The sequence below is a fragment of the Mastacembelus armatus genome, chromosome 5, assembly GCF_900324485.2.
Source record: "Mastacembelus armatus chromosome 5, fMasArm1.2, whole genome shotgun sequence".
Classification (NCBI taxonomy): Eukaryota; Metazoa; Chordata; class Actinopteri; order Synbranchiformes; family Mastacembelidae; genus Mastacembelus; species Mastacembelus armatus.
This window is the reverse complement of record NC_046637.1, coordinates 10,073,324-10,087,762: the sequence shown is the minus strand read 5'-3', so window position 1 is coordinate 10,087,762 and position 14,439 is coordinate 10,073,324. Positions and strand designations below refer to the sequence as shown.

At 38.0% G+C, this 14,439-nt stretch overlaps 1 protein-coding gene across 4 annotated transcripts in view; it reads right to left on the bottom strand.

Moving 5' to 3' along the window:
* The window catches only part of atp2b2 (ATPase plasma membrane Ca2+ transporting 2), a 60,506-nt gene that overhangs the window by 32,779 nt on the left and 13,288 nt on the right, over positions 1 to 14,439 (bottom strand). For all 4 annotated transcript variants that reach the window (XM_026307871.1, XM_026307870.1, XM_026307869.1 and 1 more), the window contains exons 2-6: positions 6,950 to 7,150; positions 3,945 to 4,202; positions 2,530 to 2,655; positions 1,172 to 1,297; positions 726 to 758 (exon numbers count right to left, since the gene is read on the bottom strand). In XM_026307871.1, the coding sequence (XP_026163656.1) occupies positions 726 to 758; positions 1,172 to 1,297; positions 2,530 to 2,655; positions 3,945 to 4,202; positions 6,950 to 7,150 (744 nt within the window). The remainder of the gene's footprint in view (positions 1 to 725; positions 759 to 1,171; positions 1,298 to 2,529; positions 2,656 to 3,944; positions 4,203 to 6,949; positions 7,151 to 14,439) is intronic.

The window sequence follows — 14,439 nt, the reverse complement described above, 5'->3', positions numbered from 1 at the left end:
ATTAATTGTATCAAATTGATGAAACAATGGGACAATATCAATCTTACCATTATATGATATGTTTACAGTTTCCTTAAATAATGTGGCAACTCTGAGACAGCACTGGAACAAAATACTTCAAAACATAGAGTATGCTAGCCATGCAAGATACCGGGCTTCCTGCTTATTGAAACTACAGAGCTGTCCAAAGAGGCAATGATAATCACTAGTGATGTAAAATATGGATATATGCATATGTAAAATGTAAAAATATCTCAGAAAAGTCCAAAATAAATAAACACAAATTTATTCTAGAAAAGCTTTCACTTTACTCTTTACTGCTGGTACATCAGCTGTACACCAGAAGGCTCTCACTCTCATGTCATTGTTGTGTAACACAGCAATGAGATGAGTCCGACAGCCATTTTTATCCATTGGCATTAAACATGTCTTTGAAACAGGACTGATGCTGAATGGTAGCTAGTTAGTTCAATGAGTACAGAGCCTGTTATAGGAGGAGAGAATTATACATTATGAAATGTGTCATCGGTCAGCACTTAAAAAGATGCAGTGTTGTAACGATGAGGCTTCTCTTTTTAAGTGACAAATTAAACGAAGGCAAATGTGCTTAGCTACAGAAAAGGGGTAAAAATTATCACTGGTTTAATAGGGGAGGGGTCATTAGGGGTTAAGGGTCAAAAGGATCAAGTGCCACTCCCAGGGGTCAGAGAAAGGTGATACTCTACCTGTGTTCTGGTGTCCGTCTTCCACTGCACCTCCTTTAAGGCAAATTTGGAACGATAAGAAAGTAAGCACAATAATGCACCTGAACCCACACAACCTGGTTGCTGCCACTTACAGCACTCATTTCATACAGTTTCTTTACAGATTCATCTTACTGTCAGGTACTACACTACAAATACCTACAAAAGTTAATACAGTTCTCACGAGTTAAACAGGCGCTTTTTATTGGGAGTTTATTGTTTATAACCCCTCTGATACCGAGGACTGTTAAAAACACTAGCACACATAGACTTTCAGCATATAAGTACATGAAAGAAGCTTTTTCAAGAGTCCTTTGCTGAACAACACTGACAAAAAAAAAAAAAAAAATTACCTCAGTACTCCCGAAGCAACTGCAGAAAAATCTTAATAGACATGTAGACATAAATTATCAAACTAATGATTTTACCTTTCTTTTCTTTCTTCTCTTCTTCCTCTGTGCCGGCCCCCAGCAGGGTGAAGATAATTCCAGTCTGAGAATTGACACCAACGGCAGTCACCACCATGCGCCCTGACCCCTCCATCACATGGGTCCCTGGAGAAGGGGCAGCAGGATATTAAATTACAGTTAGATTAGAAATATTGCGTAAAAGGTGGTACTTTTGTATTCCTGCCATAATTGTTTGCATTTGTGGTAATGAAAGAGACTCTTAGATAGATTAGAATAGCACCATATTCTATATTCACACTGCAGGTTCAACATTACAAATTTAATATTGAGAATTTCTGTAACTGAACATTATTAAAGTTGAAGGTCAGCACTTTAACCTCATTGACTTTTATATTTTAAAACCAATGTGCTGTTGTTAGAGAACCAGAATCAGTGCAAACTGTACCAGCGTGCACATACTGCACATGTGTATAAGTATAGTACACAGACAAAAAAAAAAAAAAAACGATTAACCTTTCAAGAAAATAAGTCATTGTGAATGAATATAAGGTTAATTGAAGAAGGCAGCAAAAGGGCACATAGCTAATTATCCACAGGAATAAAACACCAAGATGTGAGAACAAACTGACCCATGTTTCTTCTGATGTTCTTCAATTCAAAAATCTTTCAGCTCTAAATGTTGGTGTCTCTACTGTAGCAAATGCTAAACCAATAATGAGAAAAAACAGTGTCCTCCAGGCTTTTGCCAATGATTTCTGCATTGACATTCAGAAATGAACAACCTTTTGTCTTTTGTCTGAGTTAATGAATAAGACTGTGACTTCAAATTCATTTAAGTGTATCCACAATAGCTTGTGTAAATGAAGCATTGCAGACCAAACCAAAGCATGATAAATAATGGAAGGCAAAACTCACAATACTGTAGGCAATAAAAATACATCTCTGACTTGATTGTCAGCCAAAATTATTATACCATAGTCATGAAAATGATGTACTATGAAAAACAATTAGAACTTTTTATTTCTGTACTTTATCTGAAGGCAGTGAATGGATATAAAAGTAGGTGTAGGCTAGAAGGAGTAAAAATCAACCCATTTTATTTACTAATTCAGTTCCGTTCTGGTGGAGGACAACAAATATGCACCAGCCCACTGGGTGAGAATTGGTAATAATGTAACTGTAGGCTTGTTTTAGAAATTAATTAATTTAAAAATATGTTTTGTAAAGATGAAAAAAAAAACTAATAACATTTATTACTGAAGATTTTAAAAAAAGTCCCTTTCTGCTTTACACAGCAACATCACATGCAGAAAAACATGACTGTGACATACAGTATATGCCCATCCATCCTCAGAGTGCACCAGCTGGCAACATACCAGACAATAGCATGGGGTCTTTGTCTGCAGACTTCCTGACGTGGTCTGACTCTCCAGTCAGCGATGATTCATCAATCTTCAGGTCGTTTCCCTGGATCAACACTCCATCAGCAGGAAGCAGATCACCTGCAGCAACAGACAAGCCAATGATGCTATCTGACGTGCTATCAGACTGATGAAGCTACTTGGGTGAGTAGTGAAACGTTTCAACCTAAAAACTAGAAGTCCAGTTGCCATTATCAAACTCTAGATATCTGCCATGGCTATATTTACATTGCAGGAATTGATAAAGAATTTGCTTACACAAAAAAATATTTCAGAAACTCCAATATAATCTGATGCAGGGCAGATCGTAACCACTGTAGCATATTTATAGTAATCAAAATGATGGCATTGGGAAAGGATGTGGGCATGTCACTCAGTGCATGGGTCTATCTGAAGCTAATTAATTGCTCAACTGTATCTTAAATTTATTTAATTGCTTATAGTGAACCTCATAACTTTAATCCCCTCCTGGAAATGAGGTGAACTCTATTTTCAGCTGCTGAACCATGAAAATGACTTTAGACAAAACCATCGAGAAGCCAGTCGAGGCAGTCAGTGGGCATGTCAGAGCACACCAAACTTATTAACGTGCTGGGAAGTTTGGTCAGTTTTGGTCCCACTGTTTTAATCAAGGCAATAAATGAATGAGTTGACACATTAGTTTATGATGAATAAAAAATAAGAAATATATCCAATGAACAATATGAACAGATAACATAAAACAAGCATGAATGAATACTTTGCACATTGCTTTAAATATCCATTTTCCATTTAAGCTGCCACATAAAATCTTATATCAACTGTAAAATGTAGGTAAAATGTTGGAAAAATTACTGAACCTTACTTCATTGCCTGTGTTTGGAGGGATATCTTCCAAAACCAAGAGGCCACAAAAATGTAGGCCCTTAAAAGGTAGGCCCACAATGTTTTAAATCTATTGTAAAACAATAGTTGGCCCATGTGAAAAGTGAAATTGATTAGACTTGCTGTAAACATTCACACTGTTCATAATGGACATTAAAAGTTCTGTCCCTAGAGGATGTCCACAAAGTAAGTGATTCGGGACAAAATCCATAGTCATTGTTCTGTACAAAAATGCATTAAGAAGATTATCTAAAGCTTAAATGTGTCTGAGGTGGTCAAATCAAGAGGATATACTGTGTTGCTATAGTTTTCCTTAATGTAAAATTCCCTAGCTTCGTCCTGCTGCAACAGCTCAACAACCCTATCTGCTTTTGGCGTTATTGTATAATTGTGCAAAAACAATTGCGAACTTGTCCTTAAAAGCTCATATCTGAACAATGTACTTTGCATCACACATCCCCCGTGTCATAAAGTGAGTAAAGTTAGTGAAATCTCTGCACACCTACCGTATTTGATCTGTGCAATATCCCCCACCACTATGTCTGCCACAGGCAGCTGTATGACCTGGCTTCCGCGGACCACTTGGAATTTCTGCTCCTGCTCGATTCGGCTTTGCAGCCCACGGAACTGCTTCTCCTTCGACCAGTCATTGAAGGCTGTAACCAGCACCACGCACACCACAGACAACAGGATGGCAGCTCCCTCGATCCAGCCAGCGTCTGCCTCGCCTTCATCTTCTGCCCCACCTGCCGCTGAGCCACAGGCTGACAAGAAGGAGAAGAGAAAAATTATATGGAGGGACATTTACAGGAGATATCAGTTTACTACTTTTATATACATGAGTCTGCATTATCACTTTTGTAGACTATAAACACTGTAGTCAAACCTCACACTCGCACTGGACTAAAAAGCTGTTAGACGAAAGACAGCTGTCACTGTGTAATATGATAGAGTATGTACAGTGTAAATAAATGCATATATGTGATTTCTCTGTCCCTGTGGTCCACTGACTGTGCAGCAACAGACTGAGGGATGTTTAGAAATGAAACAATGCCTGTTCCCAGTCTTCCTATTGCTGCATCATGTTATACTCTGGGACCCATTGTGCTCTACAATCGTGACTAGCTGACTTCAAAAACCCTCACTGGAGTGATTTGCTTTAGACAAAGTAACTACTGCACAGCCTAAATTACATACATTAAACATGCAGGGTCTAATTTAACCCAGAACTAAACTCCAATTTGCATGTATTGGTACAGTACAGAAGAATTCCAATAAATATGATGCCAATTTAGAGGATATACTGCATACTGAATGTTAACAAAACATATTCTACCATTGCCATCATACTGTAGGTAGTCACACATTTCTGGAGATTTTGTCAAAAAAGAGAAATATTTTGAAATAAAGCTTCACATTTCATGATTTATTTCAGTTTTTTTTTTTTTTACATTGTCCCTTGCTGACATTCTCTTCACTTAATTGTGTGAGGAGTTCCTCATTTCAAGAAGTGACAGTGCAGTCAGAGATTCTGAACTAGATACTAAATTTACTAAATAATGCATTCAGACCGATAAAGGCTCTTAAAAAAATAATGGAAAATAAATAATTATTTATTTTGCTGAAGGAAGTGAAAACTGGTAAACACAATAAAATACTGCCAGTGGATTCTTTAAAAAAAAAAAAAAAAAAGCTGAACGAGTTCGACCTATTCTGCTCTGTCAACGCAGGACAGTAACAGTGGTGTGAGTGAGTACAGTGAGTACAGTAGCTGTCCATGGTTCTGATTGTACAGCTCTTAGTACCCAGATACACAAATTCAACCTGTACAAAATGTGACCCTGTTTCTGTCATAGAAAGCCACTCACACACTATCATGTTGCTAACTAAAACTATTTCAGCTGACTTGGAGACATGAATGGAAGTCCATCACTCAATAAATAAAAGTCTGTAAGCTTCAAATGCAGTTTGGATACATTGTTGATACAATGTTGGTATTGTCTACTGCTGGTATTTTTCAGTGCTGTTCCCGTGCATTTAGTGTGTTTTATACAGACGCAATTAAGAACCTCCTCATTCAACTGCAGCCAAGCTGTTTCATACGTAAATGAGAATTAAGTCGTCCCACCACCTTCTATTCCTGGACTTTTAAGTGTTTTTTTGTCCTATTAATAGACACAATGGTAAACCAGCAGTGAGAGATGTGTGCATGTGTGTGTGGAGGGTCAATGAGTTTATTGTGTTAAGCCAATATTTGCTCAACACATCTGTACATCCCCACAGCCTTAGACCCATTAATCTGTAACTTTTTTGTCAACAGTTAAAGAGAAGTTTGATTATGTATCTGCAGTTAATATCATAATGTATCTTTTGGCATTTCTCTGCTTTATTTGGATGGGGTGAGAGCTCATTCAGAAAGTTACGCAGCTCAAAAGATGTAGAGAAAAAAGCAGGGCTGCCAACACAACGTTAATGAGTCCATGCATTGGGAGATTAGACATCAAGTCAACACACATTTTGTCAGTCAACCCACTAAAAGGGAGGGCACCTTAACTGTTGGAGGCATTGGAGATTAACCTGTGTGTCTGCTGGACAACCTCTTCTGCTGCTGAGTCAGTGCAGTCAGCTCGCCTACTGGCAGGAGCACTAGGATTTTATAACTGAGCACTGAACATCGATGTTTTCACATAACATATGTTGAACAAAGACATTGAAATGTGGCTCATGTGCAGGAGGTTAGCAGTTGGCAGGGAAGTGAACTGACACAGACTGGGCAGAGGAGTGTATTTGGCCAAATGATTTATTTATTTGCTCAATTGTTAATCCCCTCTTAATCATAACACACCAACTATAAAATGAATTTACACAAAAATTATTGGATGAACTAATCCCTAGAAGTAAAACTCTGGTAACTATTTTCATCTCTTTCTGATATTTCTACCCCTAAAAGAGTTTTTAAACCTCTCAAAATGATGACTGGTCTCTTTGGCAGGGTAACTGAATTCCATTACTGTGATAATGCTGGGGGTGGGCAATGACTGATGTTGCTGACTCAGCACCTCGTTATGGGCTCTGTCTTCATTTCCTGTTTCACGGCTCACAGGGCTGATGTATGGGCACCGGGAGCTCAAGGTTATTTCTCTAACTCAACACTTCATTAACCTTCTTGGTACCTATCGTATGAACATCTAACACATTCATAATGTGCATGCAGGCCTGCACACATACACACACACGCGCGCACACACACACACACGTACCCTGTGCTCATTGGTGTCTGTTGACCTCCCAGACACAGTGTGACCTGCCTCACCAATTAAAAGGTGTGTGTGTCGGTGCCAGTGATGTCAGACGAAGTGAAGTCAGTTGGCCAGCGCTATTATGAGCCTTTGTTCTCATGTGCAATAATGGCAATACCAGAGATAATTGTGTGTTTTGGTTTTCGTTCTAATCTTGAATGACAAAGACAAAATTCTTTTAGAAGTGATGTCACTGGGGCTGTTTCACTTACACTCTCCACCGCTCTCTCCGGGAGGTTTGTAGAAGGAGAGGCCCAAGGAGATTAGGGCAGCGATCTCCAGGATGATGAGGGTGACATCCTGCAAGGCCTCCCATACCAGCTGCAGGAAGGTTTTTGGCTTCTTTGGAGGTATCAGGTTTCTCCCAAATACTTCTTTTCTCTTGTCCAGGTCAGTTTGGGCACCTGCAAGACCTGAGAGAGGAAGACACAGAAAGAGAAGGAGAGGGAGGAAAACAATGAGAAACATGTACGGTACATCACTGTGCAATCAATGATGTACATTAGTATTTCAGATGTATTACAGTTTTATATTGCATATACTCCAGTGACAAACACAAAACACAAATGGTTTTTCATAAATATTATTTTTATCCTCGCACACAACAATCGGCAGTTCTAATAACATTTTTACAGTCAGAAGCACCGATCTGAAGCCAGCATTGTAATCAGTCTTTCTTTGTGCTTTCTTTTTATTTCTGCCTTTATTCTCTCACTCTCAGACCACAAAAAACCATCTCTAATTACCAGTTTGAGTCATGGTGGGGCATGGCTGTGCGTTCCTTATATAATTCTGTTCAAGAGATGAGAGCCCTGTGCTTTGACCTCATCCACCTCCTCATAGAGTGAACTACTGTACTGTATATAAATATCTTTTGCTCTTTTAACTGAAGAACTTCATGCTGGCTTGAGGTACAATTTAATTTTAGAATAATGTTCAGAACATTATTCTTACACAGCTGAAATGGCAGAAGGGTCCATTACATCACGTGCAGAGCTTTGGCGAGAGCAGCACCTCAACTTCATAATCCACGAATAATTAACAGAATTGTGTAGTTTTTGTGTGCCAGTGTATTTTTATCCGCTCAGATGCATTATGTATGCATTTCTTTTGCTCTACAAGATGTTACTGTGTGATTTAAAAGCATTAAAGAAAGCTACAGAAAGTTATCTTCTGAAATCTATCTATCTGAAATCTATAGAATATATATAAATATAGTGCATTATATTTAACATTATGTTCAAGTGAAACAACTTGTGCTTCATCCTATAATTTATCTGCATTACAGTCTTGTCTGGATTCAAATCAAATACTACAATAAGAACCTGCACCACTGGTGCATCAAAAACTGGAGGATGACCAGAAATGCCAATTATATTTACATCAAACCTTTACCGAACTATTTAGGCATTAGATGTTCTAACTGCAAATCTGCAAAACTGGAAATTTATTATGTTAAAATAATTTTGTGTGCATTATTTTACAATTATTTACAAAATATTTCTATGCAGTTACATTATTGTTTGTATTTGACTGTTTTTCTGTGTAGTTCCATTATCCGGTTGCTGAGCACAGACACAGGCACAGTGTGTATTCACCGTCTCTCTCTGTGTCTCTCTTTCCCTCACAACCACAGACATTACCACAGCATTATGTCATGCATGGTGCGTCACTGGGTCTCCCAGGAGTGGCCCTGGATTGCACCTGATAACATCACTGCTGCATGACACCGTTTTACATGTGAATGCATTTTACTGTGAGATGACTTATTGACATCTGCAGAAATTAACTGATCATCCATCCGCAACTGACTCCAGAGAAAAAGGCACAAAAATACATGATAACAAAGTTGTTGTGTGGAAAAACAAATTTTTACACACCGAAAAAAATGGGAGAAAAAAAAGATCACTTGCTTGAAAAAGAACAGGGGAAGAGGGAGAGGACAGACTGGAAAGAGAACAATTCCCAGTTCCTACACAGGAGAATGCCCTGGTTACAAATAGATCAGTCTATAAATAGCCGCATTACCCATTCTCTTTTTATTGTCTATGTGTGAAGACCTAGCATGCTCTGCCATTGATCTCCACAGCACCCTGTCTCACAACACACATGTACACACATGCCTGTGCTCGTGTGTGTGTGTGTGTGTGTGTGTGTGTGTGTGTGTGTGTGCATGACTCTCTGAGTCGTGACCGCCTTTTCACGTGCTTGTGTGTGTGTAATAGGGTTGGCCAAGCATGGGTTGCACTTGCTTGCAGTATCACATAATAAAACTAGAGCTCAAATAATCAGGGTTTAGAGAGTTCCAGTATGGAAGATACACAAACCCATGTACATACATGCAAGCGGAGATACATCCAACCATCCAAGCTCAAATATTACATTTACTCATATTTCTTACATCAATGCTGCATTTACATGATTGTATGATTTTTTTTCTATTGTGGTACATGTGCTAATCCACCTACTCCACATTTCTTGCATCACTCCAGACAATGTACACCCATCCTGATGAGAACAAGAGCTTGTTAAAGCAAGCACCTGCATAAGAGCAGCAATCACTTCTCATTAAAATACAACATACTGCATATTCTTAGTTATTTCTGCTACACGACAGGTACTACTGCATGAGATGTTGTATTAGTTCAGAGTGACATTTAACCTTGTTAAATATTTTAACCGTGTTCTCCTTAAATGCCCTTGAGATGTGATCGATGCTGTAACCAGTCTCCCTAATCATTAAATACTCATTGCTTCCTGGAAAACCCTCTTCTACATTATCATTCCTTCCTGGACTGCTGATTGCATTGCTGCTTACTGCAAAAGCTTCAATTGCCTGATTATGAAATATTGCAAGCTAAATACTGTCAGCCCACCAAACTGCTCTGGCAGTAGATTTTGAGGAGGCAGTGAGAGGGCAGAAAAATGTGGCGATACACAGATGAGTCACAACATTCTCAGAAAGGATTAAAGCTGATTACAAAGGAGTATCTGTGCTAGAGTTTATTATCAAGCACTGAAACATGAATGCATGATAATATACTAACAAGACTGCTGCATATACATTAAATATACATGAAGAATCAATGGCAAAAGATAACAAACCCCTGGTATAAAGAGTAATTTATCTAACTAAAGGTTCAAACAGAGAGGGTCTTTAAGAAAGGAAGTCTGGATCCAGGCATGAAAAAAAGGGTGAGGAAAAATACTTATAGGTTAATAAAACCGATTTATCATTAGCACTAGATGGGAGTGGCTTTTCAGATTGTCAACTGGTGAACCTTAAAAAAAAAAACCAGTGAGCATCTGCGACACTCAGCAGATTGAGGAAAAAAGCAATTTACTGGATCCTGTGTTTTATTCTTATTTATGAATCTGCTTCCATGCCATCAAATCACTCTCCCATCAGTCACTGAATAGTTGCTAATTAACCAGTCATTCCTAATAATAAACCACATTTAGCCATACTTGATTGTATGCATTAGAGGACTACTGTTGCAATTTTTTAACACTGATGGGAAAACATTTGAATATGGCAGTAATTATGAAAATTACTGCTCCATAATTTCAGTATGGCCTTGTTTGAGGCTCTGGGTTCAGGGCCAGGAAAAACAACCCATGTTTCTGTAATTTAAGTTTCTTTCCGCATTTAAGAAATACTGAGCATGAAGTTTGGCACAGCGACAGAGCTAATGTGTTATTAATAATAAAATAACTACATGTGGGCCATAATTTATAATTGTTTTTGTGATTTGTAAGCCGAATGATTTACAGTATTATATTGTCATAAAATGTAAAAAAAAAAAAAAAAAAAAAAAAAAAAGACACCTTTAAATTCTTTGTGTTGTATGACTGTAAAGGTGGACTGTATGAAAAACTGTAATGCATGATGATATAAAAGCAATCAAAAGCTGTAATCTAGCTGTAATCTACTAATAGATTACAACTGCTGATATAATCTGCTGACAAATTGATTCAGTAGATTACACAACTATTATTTAGCACTAAGACAATAGACCTAATTCAATAAAGATGAAATTAGAACACTCTTCTTCACTTATCTTAGTCTGTAATTTATGGCCAACAATGTGCTGATCTGTCAAATGCAGCAGGAATCAAATCCACTTTGACAAATGGCATCTTCATATCATCCTGTTTCCAAATCGATGACAGGGAAGTGAAAAAAAAACAAACAAAAAAAACACTATCCTTTCTGCATGAGAGGTAATGGAATTTTTTGCAGTCAGAGGGAACATGATGGCATATTTTAACAGTTGGCCCTTTTTTGTCAATGGCTAAAAATAGATCTCCATGGAAACACTATGCATCCCACTCGTTCTGTGGTAATACCCGCAACTCTGAACCTTGAAGAATCTGTGAGTATGTAAGTAAGCGCATGTATGTAAGTATGTGTGTGTGTTTTGTGTCTATCAGCATGCATGAGTGGGCGTGTGTTTCCACAGGGGTGTTCAAACAAAAAGAACACAGTAAAAAAATGAAGAAAAAATGTGATGACCTCCAAATGACCTTGTAAAGTAAGCACGTCACAGGAGAGCACCAAACAAAAAAAAGTATTAAAAACATAAATGAACATCTATACATGATGGTTTGGCCAACATCATATCTAATTTGTAATGCAATGCAGCATACATGTTTTTATCCAGTTCTATGTGTTTTATGCCTTCCTGCCTGTCTGTCTCAACTTTTTCCCCCTTCACAATACTCTGTGCCAAAACAAATCACCATGGCAACAGGGTTCTACAATGATAATGATCATCATCGTAACAACGAGAAATATTGATGCTTTTTCTTCTGCAGCAAATCAGCAGCTCAGCTTTCCTGATTTTAAAAAGCGCGAGAGGGGAGCGAAGAGGAGAGACGGAGAGTGCTAGAGTGTGACTCACGGAGCACAAGAGAGTGAGGAGGAAGAGACAGAGACGGGGACTGAAACAGAGAATGAGAGAGAGTAGGCTGCATGTAGAGTAACTCTATGAATAATAACCCATCAGTGGCTAAAAGGTGCATAATTATCATGCTCTTATTAGAAGATGGAGTGCTGCAGAAATGTGTCACAGTGTCCTTGAGAATGACCTCTATAAAAGTGACACCATTTTATGCTAAAAAAGAGGGGAGGTTTGTCACTGGGCAGAATACAGCAGAGACGTCAAAGGGCATTCTTAATTTCATCTAAAGGATGACATTAGAAAAACAAAGTAGCATGCCACGGTATGTGTTAGTAAATTACATAGGAAGACGGAACAGAAAAGAAACTGAGAAGATTCATATATACAGAAGCAAAATGAAACAACATAAACTTTGGTCATATTAGGAAGGTGGTGGGGTTGCGTGCCTTATGCAGGACAAGCAGGAAGATATTACAGCATTGCATATACATTATAATTGTTGTAGTTCAGATGAGTATTGATGCTTCTGCTTCTTGTCCTTTTGTGCATTTTGTCTCTGTATATCTTCCCCATGATTTTTCTTGCCAGTTTAAATTCACGATGTACAATAAGACCTTTTGAAAACTAGAGTAAAATTCCTTGTATTCTTAAAAATGCTTAGCAAATAACAGTCATTGTGATTCTTTCTCTAAAAATACTGTAGATGTTATGTTTGTTTAATATATACTTCCATAAAATGTGGTTTCCATTTCCCATAGCATATACAAAGCTTTTTAGAAATACAGAAATCAAAGTAACAATGCAACAAATTCTAACCAATTACTGTAAAGAGCACAGCAAAAATAATATGAGAAGCTTAATCGTACCTGAGTATGCACAATCTTGTAAACTGCAAAAAATCTTGGCAAGACACCAGGCATTTCATCTAAATAATGTGTTTGGCTGAAGACTAAAGTGGGGAATATAACTGAATTAAACTAATTATTCACTAGTCATTAATAGCACAGCAGGTCCACCCACTGTTAAATGAAGACACAATTTAAAAAAGGAAACTTACTTAAACGTGATAGGGCTGGATGTTTTTGGAGAAACATCAGGGGACTGATGTTAGTGCGTCATTTGAAACAGCAGGAAAGGGGTATCTCTACCCACTGTTTCTCTACTTTGAAGAACTATTTTATCTTAGTTTTGACTTGTTAGGGGTCTACTAAGCTTCGCAGACTGGCGTCATTGCTCAACACAAATGTGGTTTTGTGTGCACTGATTCTCTGAACACACAATCCTGTCAGGATTGAGAGCGCATGAGGGCACGGCAGGAGGCGAGCTCTCTCTGTGAGGATGAGTTGATGTGACAGGTCTTCAGTGTAGCAACACACATGCAATCTTGAACTTTTATGCACAGACCATTGAGCAGGCATATTCTCACAAGCCAAACATGCAAGAAGACATACTACACTCTATATGTCAACAAACAGCTGAGAAAATACATTCTCTCTTTTCATGCAGAGTCACAGGGTTACATGAACACACACATACACACACACACACACACACATAGATCTATCATCCATTCCCTACGGACAGCCTCATCTAAAAGGTAATGTACTGGAAAGTTACAGTGAGCAATTTCTGACACCATGCCTTTCCCGTCATGACTGTATTCTAAGTACGTGTGCCTATTTTCAAAGCTGTGTGGGTCTTAAGACGCAATACTATAAGCTATTGTTGTGTTTCTGCTTGTGTGGACAAATTGTTGCATCGGTCTAACATGGTGGATTTCCTGTGCTACAACTAACTTCAAATAGGATCAGTGCCAAAACAGATCATGTTTATCAGACAGGAGAGAACTCAAAGGACTGGTCAAACTACTGATTTGAGACTTTTTTAAACTGTACCTCCACACAGCATATGTTTGTTTGATTATGACAACTAAAACTAAAAACACATTTTTGGAGTGGTTATAGGATTTAATGAGACATCTGTACATATTCTTTAATGCCACATTTATTTGTCTTGTCTAAAACAAAAAGAGGGAGGCTCAAATAGCAGACTAAATAGATACCAAACAACCCAAATTAAATTTATGTTGCAATACTGAAAATAAAATATGCAACTGTGAGTGTGTGTGAGTGTCTGTGGGGGCAGCTGTACAAGTGGGTGAGTTTTGCTGTCAGGCACTGTGCTCCATGAGTCTGACTCATGCGAGAGATGGCAGAGTGGAGTGAGAGGACACAGCTCACAGCCCTCTCTCTCTCTCTCTCTCAAACACGCACACAAATATACACAACCCTTTTTCTACAAGATAAGTAATTATTAATTAGCATGAGTATTATAAAGACACTTGTATAGTAGCAATTAAATGTTGACAGAACCAAATCTTCAGGTCTTAAAGACTGAATAATGTATTTTACAGTTATCTGACCCAAAGAGCACGAGCTCCTTTGTTTCTATGACAATACTTTTTTTTTCCCATTTTAAAATGTTTTCTAAAATTATGTAATGTTATGCAAGAAAATCAGGCGTAGAAAAAAAAAACAGACTGCAATTTAAAATCAACAGCAAAAACTGATATGGTTGGTGTATGCTGCTCATACGACAGTATTTGAATACCCAGTGGTTTAATTTACACCTCTTAGAAAATCTTTTTTGCAGATAAATAAATAGCACATCAAGAGCAGCACTGAGGGGAAAGAAAACAGAAACAAGCAGATAGTGCCTCATGCGGGATCAAGGTTTTAGTGAATATGGTCATTTTTAAAATTCTGAAACACAAAATTATCACGGTGTGAAAATTCTGT